At 47.9% G+C, this 14,312-nt stretch overlaps 1 protein-coding gene across 1 annotated transcript in view; it reads left to right on the forward strand.

Moving 5' to 3' along the window:
* The window catches only part of LOC131287782 (homeobox protein araucan-like), a 104,109-nt gene that overhangs the window by 86,459 nt on the left and 3,338 nt on the right, over positions 1–14,312 (forward strand). The window contains exon 4 of the mRNA XM_058316869.1: positions 5,678–6,000. Within this exon, the coding sequence (XP_058172852.1) occupies positions 5,678–6,000 (323 nt within the window). The remainder of the gene's footprint in view (positions 1–5,677; positions 6,001–14,312) is intronic.

The following is a 14,312-nucleotide window of genomic DNA, read 5'->3' on the forward strand; positions in this document are numbered from 1 at the left end:
TGAAACTCGCAATCTCGTCCCTCGGAAAAAGGAGGCAAAAATTGCAGTGATAGTTCGTATTTTCCTATTTCCATCGGAGTCTGCGTGGGTTCGTGTTATCAAATTAACTTTCCCTCGTTTCACAACCGTGTAATTTGGGTGGTTTTCATCGAAATCGCTCGGGAAAATCGTTAATTTCCATTAGCCGGCGAGCGATTAGCGACCGGTACAGCCATGCCATTTTACAACCATTTTCCATTTGGGGCAGGCTTGCAAATTGGGCTCGGGAGTTGTGCGCGTGAACGCGGCACACAACAAGTCGCTCGTTTCGAAATGCACACGAACTGTATCAGATAACGCGACCGAACGGGGACAACTCCCCCGTTTCGGGGGGGAGGGGTGGGAGGGAGGAAAAATATATTTGTACCTAATAATAGGCAATCAAATGCACGTAATACCGAATCAGGCCGAGCTGACCGCCAGCATTCACAACAGACACACTCACACACGAATGGATATGGCATTGAGATCGGTTGTCGGAAAAATAGCAGCAACACAAACAAAAAAAAACAGAGAAAAACCATTGCTCACCATGTAAGGTTCTCGGAGGCGCGGGAACGACAACTAGAGTGCATTATCGCGCCTGCATTGCCATACCTGGACCTACGATGCTGCTGGTATTGGTCGGACGGTTGTAATTAAATGGAGACGAAAATGCATGTAATTAATACCTAATCAAATATGATAATTTGCCCGCTTCCCCGCACATGTCCGCGATCGTGAATGGACCGCGATGCACGCACTGCACTGGGGAAAAAGAGTGCATTTCGGTGTCCAGTTTTTCGACCGACCAACCCTGGTTCGCTTTGACCAGTCGGTGTCATTGGAGCCATCCCCGGGTGACAAGGTAATGTCATTATGCACCAGCGCGCACCATTGACCATCGGCTGTCGTTTTTCGCTCTCTGTTGATTTATGGTTCGATGAAAAAAAAGGTGCACTCTTTGCTTGATTATCTCGAACAGATACCGTCAACGATGGGCTTTTTTGAAGCTTATTTCAATCCTTGTTTGTTATTGCCGCTGGTCATGCGATCGACGGCAGGGAATTGTAGCTCGCAAAGCGAAAACGACCATTTATGGTGACAAAATAGAAGCGCTTTAAAGCTAGTGCCACTATGGTTTTTATTTTTATAGCAAATGGTGTGTTTTTCAATTTGTTTAATGTAAAACGATACATTTAATTTAAATATTTTATAATCGATTCCATTTGCATTTGAGTTGTTTTGTAACTAGTTTGCAAGGAAACATAACTCTCGGCTTTGGTTTCGCTTTACCTGTCTAAAGTCTTATCGCTAACTTTGTTTCCCGATTGCACCGAGCCGTTTGACGTATCTCTTCGACGATGGCGCAATTATCAAAATTACTAATTAACAACACCCATAATAACACGTCGACGATAATGACCGTGTCAACCGTGGGGTTAGAAATGGAGAGAGACGCCAGTGTATGTTTGTGTGTGCTTCCCATTCGCCAACACTTCCTCGTCGGCAAACGGAAAACTAATTTTGCTTATTTACTTGACAACAGCGACAACAACGGAGTACACAAGCAAGAGCAAGATAAAAAACACACACACACAGACTGTTGCAAACTGCAACTGCACACTTGGAACTGCATGTTCCGGTGCTATTTTAGCAAACGACACCACATCAGCCGAACCGATTCGTGGCACGGATGGACGGTGGAGGGTAAAAGATAGCAGATCTTCGAAGTGGGAGACCGGCGCGTACGGAACCACGTCGGCCATGGCCTTGTCTAGCCTGCTGACAAGCACCAAGTTTGCCAAAGTTGCCATGCGGTTCCGCGCGCCCGCCGTATCGTATCGCGCCATGCCATGCCACAATCATTAACATGCATGTTCATGCGAATTATAATCGCAAATGAGTAATCATTTTGTTTTCCGAGTGGTTTTGCGTTCGGTCGCCAGCGTATTTTGCGTTTGTATTTTCTCCTTCTGTGGCGTGGTGTTACCGCGAACAGGGCCAATAATGTCACGCGTACGGCTTTGCCGTTAAACGTTAGCATATTTTGTAGAGCGAAAGAAATAGTGGAAAACAAAACCGGAGGGTGCGAAATCGACCGCCGAATGCACGCTTGCCGTGCACAAAATGCACAAATTAGTGCCACTTGCAGTACTCACACGTTTGGCCATTGCGCTTTCGCGTCTCTCAAGAAGGCCAGGATTTGGTTGTCTTGGTTACCATTTTTCAATCGATCGACCACAACCACTCCGGATGGGAATACTTAATCATGGATGATTTATGTCCGTGTCGGTGTGCCCTGCCAGACACTGACGCTCCATCTACGGTGCGCGCGAGACTAAGTGGCCACTAAAAGTCGCTGAAAATAAAATTCACAAGTGCATTTATTTGCTCTATCCCGTGTAGAAGCCGGTGTGCTTTGCTGGTTGGATCGCTAATCTGTATTTTTATTTTTTCGCTTTCGCTTCAATTTAGTTTGGTTCGCTATTTTTTAACTTTCCATTAGCACGATCGTGTTCCCCCATGCCGAGACAGCGCCAATATGGCCACCGGGTTGTGAAAACCTGAAGGCCCTTTCTATGGAGAGGGGGAAGGTTCGGAGGGAGAGAAATAAATAAAATTAACTGCCCGAGCGCAATAGTTCATCCGACTGACTGGGCATTCGACTCCACGACTCGTCCTTTTACGCGAGCCCAGGTTTTGAAATGAGTGGGTGATAATGAGCTCCCCCCTCGGAAACTTGCACGGTTGGGGGGTGAAGCGAGGGTTCGTGTGACATCCCGCAGTGTGAATAAGCGCACGTTCGTGAAACGGAGGGAAGCCAGCCTGCAGCGTGCAATCAACCGCGAAATGTTAGCGAGTCACAAAAATTAGTACACGACACACTAAGTGCATCCTGAACTCGTCGACTGGGAGTGGGAGGGAGGCTTTGGGGGGACGGGGGCCAGGGCCGGTTCTGGTCAGCTAATTTCCCCATCCTTCCGACCCCCCCCTAGGAGACCTCTGGACGCAACGGGAAGCGAGTTGAAAATAATATCCAGCGAAACCGCATGATTGACAGCTCGATGCACAAAATATATTTCTACACGTTTCGGGGTTTGGCTGCCTGCCTGCCTTTCCTTGCCCTTTTAACGGTTGGTCCAACCCGCAAACCGCAAGCCCGTGAAAAAACTCGTTCCGGCCGGGCGTGACACGGTTCGTCCCCCCAACTGTCAACCGGGAGTTGACAAAGATTTGGCACGTCACAGGCGGCGTCCGTTATTTTCAAACCTCAACTTCGGCCATTTTTATTTTTCGCCATCCCAAAACAACCCTTCTCCCCGGGCGTTTTTTAATGTCAAACCCCGAACGTGAGGGTGGTTGCCCTTAAGGAAGCCTTTCGAACGCCACCAAAACCTGCTGCCCGGTGGCCGATTATTATTCGACTTTAATTAATTACGGCTCATTATTGCTATTAATCTTGATTTCTTGACTCTTATCGTGGGGCACGATTCGTCCGAAAGCGTACGGGTTGTCTTCCCTGCTCCACATTCGAGATCGAGCGCCCGGGAGCTTACATCCACCCGGGACGGGGATTTTTGTGGCGTCCGATGTAACGCTGGCTACACTGAATGGCCAGAGTCGGTTGAGGGAAAGAAAATGAATAAACTATCCACTGACCAAAAGGTTGGTCGTGCGGTGCGCGAAGAAAGATAGGGACGAAACAAGATCAAAATCGACAACAATAATGTTGGCCTAAGATCCAGGAGCAACACGTGTTCCGACGGTCGAGGCGGAGAGGGATGGCGCTGAGGGGCCTGAACCGAAACAAAACCCATCGCGCCGTGTGGAGTCGAGAGCCAGGGTTTCCGAGCGTTCCGATAACATCTGTATTTAGCCACGGAATTGATGCTCATTTGGTTTATCAAATAAATAATACCGAGCGCTGGACGCGATGGCGACAACGCGGTGGCTCGGGTGAATGAGATCGTGGCCATCCCTGAGGGTGGTCCACCAACGGGCTTCCCAGCTGTGGTGGAAAGCGATTCTCACTTTTGTTATTCGATGCCATTCGGTTTTCTTCCCCTCCCGGGTCCGGGTCCGGAGCAGTTCTGGGAGATTTGGGCTACCGGTCTTTACGGTTGATCAATGGAGGAGCTTCACAGGAGGCAAACAAGCATTTGAATACCAGTAGCATTAACCACTTACACACACACACACACACACATACGTATGCGAGAGATCAATGGAGCTCCAAGGAGCTTTTTTCTCAAAAGGAGTCATAATCTCTTATGGCCTCCCCACTTACGTCAGATCGCTGTCTAAACGGGGGCCTAACGTGGGAGTCAGGTTTGGTAAATAAATGTTATCCCTTTTCCCTTCCCGAATCAAGCACAGATCGCAGGAACAGATCCTCCCCATTATCTAGCTCTCGGTAACCTTGAATCAGGGAAAACTCCCTCGGTATCACGTCTGGGGTTTAAATCATCGTTTTGTTTGTCTACGGCACGAACTGCCACGAACGCGGTGGAGATCTCTACGGCACACAAAACACGGCCACGCCGGGCGTAGTGGAGTGGAAAGAGTTATTGTAATCATTTGTTAAATGATGATGAATTTATTAGTCACGAATTGACCTGGAACTAATATTTCCAGCTAGAATAAATTACTCCTTTCGAGGGGTTATAACTCATCGCGAGGATCGTTTCGCGGGCGAGCCGCGCGGGGGGAAACGATCGCACCGGGAGGGGTTTTGACGGCCGGGGGGGAGAGTTTAGAAATGCATATGGATTAAAGAAAGCCCGAATCGAACGGACGGGGCGAACCAATGAATGGCGGAATTAATGAGAAAAGGGAACGGTGCGGTTCTAGCGAAGGTTTTGTGTCGACATTACAATGTGGTCGCGATCGGAATGGGTGACCAAAACAAACAGAACCAGAAACAAACAACCAGAAGAAAACAAACATACCAAATGCTCCGGAGGTAGATTTATGAAGCACGCTCGGAATTGGAATCGGGCCCTGGGAGGCTTTCTCAAAGGCAGAGGAGTTGTGGGCAAAGACCCACAACCCACAACCGCGATTGGGTCATCCCGGGGGCCTCGGGAATGCCAGCTTCTCCCAGGGGCCCCGAGAGTGTGACATGTCTCGCGTTGTCCCTTATGGCAGTGTCACCTCGTGCAGCCCATCCCCCCTGGTTGTGACGCCTGGAGAGTCGTTCCTTCCCGCTGGGGCCTGGCGTGTATGATTTATGATTATGAATATTCGCCCTCGAGAGAGAGCGAATGCCTCGGAAGACGCGAACGGCAACTCTCGGGCTGGCTTTGGCTGCGGCGCGGACGTGAAGGTCGTCTGAGCGGGCTTCCATAAGCAAGAACAATTTGTCATTTTAATGGTAGTTATACTTCTTCTGCTTATTAGCTGAAGCTGCCCATTCGTGTGTTTTTTTAAAGTGAATTTTATTTCTGCCTTTTTCAAATCCGCCAGCCGGCCGTGGAATTCTTTTCCCATTTTTGGCCTGGGACCGTTTGAGACATTGCCGTTTCGCCGTTTTTCCACCGGTGCAAGAACGCTTTAATACCAACCCTGTCCCGAATGTACAGTGTGCAGTATTACTTCACCCAACATTGCAAGCCAATTTATTAACTCTTTCCCTCTTTCTCTCTCTCTTTCTCAGATACGGTGCCGGGTACGATCTGGCCGCCCGGCGGAAGAATGCGACGCGCGAATCGACCGCAACGCTGAAGGCGTGGCTGAACGAGCACAAGAAGAACCCGTACCCGACCAAGGGCGAGAAGATCATGCTGGCGATCATCACCAAGATGACGCTGACGCAGGTGTCCACCTGGTTCGCGAACGCGCGCCGGCGGCTCAAGAAGGAGAACAAGATGACGTGGGAGCCAAAGAACAAGACGGACGACGACGACGACGCGCTGGTGTCGGACGACGAGAAGGACAAGGACGACCTCGATCCGGACAAGGGTGGCCGCGATCATAAAGGTAGGCGGCACTTCATTGCTTTCCCCGATTCGATTCGATCGTGTCGATTTTTCCTCCGCAGTTTTCACGATCAATGATTCCCGTTGCGCCTTCCCAAGCTGTGACGGTGCGCATTTTTTCATTCGCCCGATTCTCACGGGAAAATGGAACACACAACACCCACACGCGGAAGAAACAGATCTTCACATATCTTTCGCTTTTCCCTAATTCCCATAAAGTTGTTGATGGCGTTGTTTACTTTTCTTATTATAATCATCACTCTTCCTCGGGTGACTTGCAAGCGAGGCCGGATTTTTCCACCCCGAACCTGTCGCGTACGGCACACGTGTAAGCCCTAACGCCACGTACACGTTCACCCCCCATACCTCCTCTCCCGTCTCATACCGTGGATTACCATCGCAAATGTTTTCCACAAATTCCCTGGGAAAAAGGCAACCGAAACATCATCATCGATAATTCCTAAGGCTAAGTGATGATTATAATCACGTAGGCGGCGGGGGGAAGGAAAGAAAGGGAAAAAGAGGAACGAATTTCTTCGGATCCTGTGTGTATGTGAGCGTGTTCCATGTGGAAGGTCCTCGGAAAACGGCCTGTTGTTTACCGTCTGGATCAAACAAACGTTAGGAAAGGGGGATTTGACGGGACCAAAGGACTTTCTCTTTCACGCGGGGACATTTCTCCTTTCCGTGTGTATGTGTGTGTGTGTGTGTGTGCACGGTTGTGCCATAATTTACGACCTCGGCATACGTTTCTTCTTCCGCACTACGAAGTCATTTATAATGTGAAACTTTAATGTGTTTATTAAGGGCTTGAGAATGGCGGGATGAAAAGGGCCCTTGCACTTCGTATTTAATTCTGGAGTAGAAAACCTCCTGCCCTTGTGGCTCGCGAGGAGGGAGGGACAAAAAAGCCACCATAAGACCGAACCGTGCCATCTACGATGTCGCGCACCACTCGTCGCTAGTAAAGGGGTTTTCCATTTTCGCGCTCGCCTCGTTTCGACGCGCATCGTTGACTTTAAAGGGATGTACACGGAGTGTATTCTGTTTCTACTTGCGCTTCACTTTTGTTTTTGTTCGGCCGAGATTGTGCATTTCATTGCCAACCACCCACCGGCCAGACGCGCCCCGGTTTCGTCGGTTCGAAAGCCGACGCCGGTGGTGAGTTATGGTGCCGTTTAAACTCGGTCCGCATGCCCATTTTCGTCAACCATCCTTGCATCCTGGCGTGCCCAGGGTTGTGAAGGCGTGAATGAAACATTTGTTTTAGAACTTATTTGCACTCACTTTAAGATGGTTATTCTCTTAGGCTGGTTGGCCATTTTTGTCTGGGGTAATTTACAATAATTTTCTGAACGCATTATTTCCTTTGAATATTTTGAAAATTGCAAACGGAAAATTAGTTAGTTATGTGGTTAGGAATTTTAAAAGCTCTACGAGACTCCTTACAAATTAAATAAATTTTTCCACCAACAATGATTAATTAAAACTTCATTCTCACTAAGTTTTGCAAGTTGAGTTCTAAGGATTGTCTAAAAAAGATAGATAGATCCATCTGTTTCAAAGGAAATAAGGAATAGGAAATTAGGAAAGAAGATATTAGAATTAAAAAGTTCGATTTAGAAGTTTTTGAAACCCTTTCCTAGCATTTATGCCAAATGTGTCTCATTTTCTCTTGGCCTTTAGCCGTCTCCATTCGAAGGGCATCCCAAATCCATCCAATTCATCAAGTTTAGTTCATCACGTTGAAAAAGGGGAAATAGATGTTTATTATCAGTCCATGAAGCACCGAAACCGTTCGCGGACCATCGAAGGACACCATCGATGGGACGAGGGGAATTCATCCGTCCGGTTCCATATTGATTGAATTTTAAACTAGGCTCCGTTCCGCCACATCCACGCAAACGATGGGAGGGAGGCTGCCGGGAAAAATGGCAACTCGAACGCCGCTCTTCGCTAATCATATTAAATTATAATAAAGTTTAATTTTCTACTCAACAACCCCTTTTGCGCAGGAGGCATTCGACAGATTTCGAAGCGGGGTTTGGTCCTTAATTTAATTTGAATAATACCCACACACACACACATACACACACAACACTTGCCCCGTGCATTACTTTCCATTCCGATTGCGATTCGATTCCCACCCGTTTGGTGTTTCTTTATTTTCGTTGGAAGCGGGAAAAATCGCTTCCAGCAGCAACCGTTCCGCCATTTCGGGCTGGGGACGGGGTTTTCCGCACAAACGAAACGGTGCATAATTTGTGGCTTTTTCTCGACTACCGCTCGCCCGGTCGCGCGCGCGGGGGAATGGGTGGTGGTTGGCGTGAAAATTAAATCGACCGTGCGGGCCGTGATGAAAAATGCCACCGAACCGAGCCAAACGGTATTTAATTAATTGATGAAATCGGGACGATTTTAATTAGTGATGAAACCGTTTTCGGCCATTCCCCCCCTCCCCAACACCGACCGATTCCGTCCCGTCCCGGAAGTGGCCGGCCGGTGTCGTCCTCGTCATCTGGGGCTCGGTGGAATTATAAATATTTCCAACGCGCAATTTTACGCAACGGCCGAACGGAGGCCAAAACAGCTGCCAGAGGCGAAACTAATCCCTCCGGTGGCGCAAACGGCAAGCACCGTAACCGAGTGGAAAAGTGTCGCCGCCGTCGTCAAATCTCGGCCTGTCAAATATCATTCAAAACATCCTTCCCCGGGACGTTCGACAAATTGAATATGAAAACGGAACCGGCACGGCACGTAATCCAACGCCATCTGGAGCTGGAGATCCCGAACCGGACCACTTTCGCAATGAGATCAGTGGAAGACGACCAGAAAAAAACAGTCACAAAATCCCGGTCCGGATCGGGAGAGGATCAACCTGGCGAGGGGTTTGCCGTGAAAGAAGGAGGTGACAATCGTTCGCTCTGGATGAGTGTGTGAGAGTGTCGTTTATTTTTTTTTGTTTGGCCCTCCTTTCTTTTAGACAAAATTAAAATCATTTCATCCATTTGACAGACGGAAGGACGGTTGGTTAACTGCAGTCCCGTCACAACTCAAGCAGACCTCAGCCGAAATGGGAAGGCAGGAGAGAACTGTCACAAAACCGTGCGCCGAGTGCAAATGGAATCATTAGGCAATGCATAAAATGCGATAATTGAAACGAGGATACGAAGGCCGGTTGAATCCTAGCCGTAGCGGCGATGTCATCTGTTCACTTTTCGGCTTCACTCCGGTGGTCGGGCCTGACTCTCGAAGCACTCAGCCTCCGGAGAGGTCACCGGCGGCGTTCGAAAGTGGAACTTTGTGTGGAAAACTGCAAACAATCCGGGAATCCCCGGGAGGGATCGGCTTTTTCCGCGGCCAGCTCCCTGCGGGCTTATAAAAGCCTCTTTATCGGGCGCTTCACTATTACAACCCGAAGGCGTGGCTGAGGGAAGGGAAGGGGAGGGAGGGGTGCCGAAAATTTACGAATTTCCGCCCGTAACTTTCTTCCCTTTCGCCCTCCCTTCCTCCGAGGCCAATGAATATCTAAATAACAAGTGGCATTTTCACTTAACTTAATCGGATAATGGATATATTATCACGCACAGTCATCAAGATTTCAGCCTCGTCCTGTCTTCGGTGCGGGATAAAACACTTCCCCCATTCATCCCCTCGTCCCAACCCCGGTCGTCTCTTTCATCGCACCCCAGGAGGGTCAGGGCCGTCGTTAAAGCCAGTCGCCAGTCGCCTTCGCCATCGTCGTCGTTGGCAGAGGGGTTTTCTTTATTGCTCATTTTTTCGCTTCCCTGCATCCTGCGGAGTTTTCCCTCCACGGCCCGCTCGCGGCGGGGCGAGATGACGAAAAACCTCGAAAATCTATCAACATCAGCCCTGTGGCCTCTTACGAGGGGGTTAGCGAGGGCCCCGGGAGGGATAAAACGGAAAGCAACGGGACGGCCGGCCCTGAAATTCCCATATGGCCCGCCGTGGCTTTTCCGCTTCGTTTACAAGCGCATTGGGGGAAGTTTTTGTCGAGTTTTCCACCACCGGGAGGGTAAAAGCGAAAACAACGCAGCAGGGAAGAGAAAGAAAGATGGAAGACAAAATCCGGCGGTGCAAAATGAAAAGGAAAAGCCAACGGCACGAACTCGTGGATGGATTTAAACGAGCCCGAAAACGAGACGCCCCTCCATTCGGGGAAGGCGCCGGAAGGTTTCGCAAATTGACTTATTCCGATTTCCGATTGTTGGAAGGTGTCAGAATTCTCACTCTGATTTTGCTCTTTTTTGCTCTCCTGCGTAAACTTTTACTTACGTTTTTCCCCGGGAGGGATCGTCGGGATGGATGGATGGATGGATGGGTGTCCAATTTCGACACTTGCGTAGCAGGTTGCAAAGGATACTTTGGCGTCCCCTTCCCGCGTCGGTTCGAGGTTCGGCTAATGGTTCTTGTATTCAAAGCTTCCCTATCCGTATGAATGGATGTTTCTATTCGTTTTCGTCTCCCCCTTCCAAATTTTCTGCTGGGAATTAGGTACGACAGGAGTACACGAGTAAGACGTTCCCTTTTATGGCATGTCATGGAGAAGGATTTGGTAATTACGGCGCATGGCAAACGGTTTGTTAGGCTACCTGTGGAATTTCGCTACCTGTTTCGTTTTACAAAATGAAGTTGTATGTTATTCTATGGAAATTCTGATATTGAGATATCAGTTTTTATCTAGAAACTTTTAAAATTGTTTTCTCTCAATATTGTGATTTCTTCTTGTATGATAGGTCTAAATTGAAGTTTAATAACTAGAACAATCGTGCTATAATGATCCAATGATATAACTTTCCGTAGGGTTCGTTACTTTAAAATTAATTACGTGCCGTCGCCAAACGGTACGAATGCTGCCCACTTAAATTTAAAACCGTTGAATAGCAGCCGGCCGTAACGTGGTACAATCCTGGACATAATGCCATTTCCCGATTGTCACAGTTCCGAATTTCGATACACGCCTCAATGGCCGTGCAATCATAAGCTCGGACGCGCACCAAATGAGCACTGGCTCGATAAATAACCTCCCTCGCGGAAGCGGAGCGCACTCAAAAGCACACGCTTGTCACTTTCGGTCGGTTTCCGGTTGAGAACATTCCCTGCCGTGTCCTCACCGTCATCGATTTCGTCGATTCTACGGACTCTACAATTTTCCCGATCGCCGCAAATTCTCCTCGCGAACTCAAAGAAACATACACACAGTCGAGTACATCCCGGAGTGGAGTGGAGTGGACACAACAACCCCTTAACCATTCCGGCCCATCCACGGGGACGGAAAGTCGGGTGGGGGACGAATGTTTTCAATTGAATGAAAATCACATAATATCACTTATTAAGACTCAATTCATTTTCTCACCCTCGCGAACGGGCGAAACCCTCCCTTATTTATTTCCCAACCAAAACAGGGTCGTTTTGCTCGCAGTGGCGTTGCGAATCAAACGAACCATTTCGCTGCCTTTACGCCGGCCGAAGAAGGGTCCGGGGTTTTTGCCGTCAACCACACGACGCCGGGTTCGGTGTCTGGCTCCGGTTCCGGTGTTTTAGGGGTGGATTTCCCTACGTTTTCTTCCCCCGGGTTCGGTCGGTCTTCTCTCTTTTCGCGCGGGTTGAAGTCATTATATCTTCGCGCACCGTCCGGAGGGTGTTCCCGGGTCGCTGGGTGTTTACTGTTATTAGATTTAATTCACCATATCAAATTGTTGAAATAAGTTTATTCAGGGTCAATGATTTTTATTAGATTTACCAAATGGGAAGCATATTTTCTCGCTCGCCCGCATCGCCACGCACAAAGTGGGTGACAGTTTTTCGGATGTTCGTACGGTACAAAGTTTCCCGAACTGTCCTTTTTTGTGGTGAAGTTCTGGTCCCGAAGAAAAATGTGTGTGTCTCTCACATTCACGCAACTCGCTAATGTATGTAATGATACGTGTGATTTATTGCTTTTCTTATGTGTCACCAAACAAACTATCGTCCTTGTGTCGTTCTGCGAAGTGTTTGGTAAATAAACCATCTCTCCGATCTCCGAAGCGAGAGGACCTGCATTTACAAACACACGCCCTCGCCTTGGAGCGCTTGATCTATCCCTTTCGTGTCGTACATCGTATTTACAGAGGATATTGTATTTAATCCTTTGCTTTTTCCTTCGTCGGCGCGTCCGGCCGAGCGTATGTGTGTTTGGTTGTCGCCGGAACGCTTTACATCGCTTGAACGATGCGGTGTCGATGCCTTGCTCGGCCGGGTTTTCTTCCGGGTTTTCCGGGCGCCCGATGTACCCGTCTCAGCGGAGTGCTGGTGATGATGATTTAAACTCGCCTACAGAGGTGGTTATGGTGCTGAAGGCTAGACAACCTCCGTCCTTCCGACCGACGCTGCAAGATGCGCGTAAGGAAGGATACAAATTTATCTCCAATCATAAACATGCCTTTGCGACGGCGTCATCTTCCGCACCACCACCACCATCAAACTGAAGCCGTTGTCACTGCCTGTTTGTTACGATAGTAATTGTCTTAAATCATGCCAGCAAGCAAGCTGTTGCAGTGGGCAAGCTTTGTCCAGCAGTGGCGCTGTCGATGGCAGCCATTGCGTCAGTTTCCGAAAAGTGCTGTTTAACTGGCGACCCATCTCCTTGCCGTCCCGAAACCTACAGGCCTGCCTCAAAACCTGCAGCCAAATACTTCGCTGGTGTCATCATAAAACGGATCGATCAAATAGACAATTTCTGTCGCTGCTCCGTATGTCACATGCGGCAAAACCATGTGAACAGTGCCTTTGATTTGTGCATTGGTTGGCCAAAAGATATTGTGGGTTTACGATTTTAATCGCCAATTTTTCTCATATTGAAAAAACATATTGAAAGCGGTTGATTTGAAATGTTGTTCCGAACAAAATTTGCGGAATACCGTTCCGATGAATCTTGTTAAGTTTGTTTCTTGAACCTAGATTTTTCATTGTATTCTCTTTCGAAATATGTCTTTGCGTTCTTTTACTTTGCTTAATCATATGTTGTCTTGATGAAAAACTAATGCTTAATTGATAAACTATGTATCACCGTTACAGAAATCAATTTAATACGAAAATTCAAATAGCAGCCATTTTGACCGCCATGCAAAGTTCGAATTCAACGCTTTTACAGTCGTGCCAAGTTGAGAAAATGGTTCAATGTCACACTGTTTTATGAATAGTTTTTGGTCTAGAACCGAAGAAAAATTTAGTTTCATTCTTTGGAAGTTTTGATGAAATGATGGTCAGTTTGCATAAGTAGTATTTGTGATTTTAATCAACAATAAATTGCCATTAATAAAGGGAGCCTGGGGGTCCGCGACAGCCGAGCGGTAGCGCCGGTTAGAAAATCGACCCATGAGCGCCGGGGCTCACCACCTTGACGGCGTGGGTTCGAATCCCAACCGAGACCGGACCCTCCCCTTTTCCGAGAGGACTGACTATCCACGTACAACAGGCAAACAAGTCTCGTAAGCCCTTAACGGGCAGGCATGACCAAGAGATCGTTACGCCAAAAAGAAAGAAAGGGGAGCCTGCACAGTTGGCTCGGGCAAAACTGTGACGAGGTCAATATAAAAAACACTGCTGAATTATTCAAAGAAAAATACCTTCCTTAAAAGACAGAGAGACATCTAAAACGAATTTTCAGATTTTTCTGTTGGACCAGCTCCGAGCACCAAGTTGACCACCCTTGTTTTGTGCTTTTTAGCGTTCATTTTGACTGTTCTTTTAAGGACGCCATAACTTTTCTATTTTGAAAATTCTTCAAATCTTTAAACGGATGATTTTTAGACTCTTTGTTGACTATCTTTTGGCTATTTTTGGGTTTTTGATACACCTCTCAACCATTCCGTTAGCTTGGTGTAAAGCAAAAATGAACGAATGCATGCGTGTAAATAAAACACAGATTTTAATTGAATTGGTTACAGTTTTGGAAAACAGGAAAGACGGAATAATGTTGAAAAGTAATATTTTTCTTATGGATAAACCTCATACCAATGAAGTTCTTTAATGCTGGTACTTATTCCCGATCACAGGGAACCCTTTGCCCATAGTTCGAAAGCCAGTTGAGCAAAGTACAAACCGAACTGCTCAATCAATTGCCCCCCCTAAAAAGGCATAAAACCTCAACAAACTGTCAGTACTCGATCGGAGAAGCACAGAAGCACCCGCCAGCCGCCACCCGATGATGCATCAATCCATCGCAGACCGGGCCGATGCCTTCCCTTTTGTGACGATGGTGTGTCGGAAGGAAAACTCTCTGCGCCCTCCGGACCGAAAAGGAAAGCATCA

The sequence above is a fragment of the Anopheles ziemanni genome, chromosome 2 (genome assembly GCF_943734765.1).
Source record: "Anopheles ziemanni chromosome 2, idAnoZiCoDA_A2_x.2, whole genome shotgun sequence".
Taxonomy (NCBI): domain Eukaryota; kingdom Metazoa; phylum Arthropoda; class Insecta; order Diptera; family Culicidae; genus Anopheles; species Anopheles ziemanni.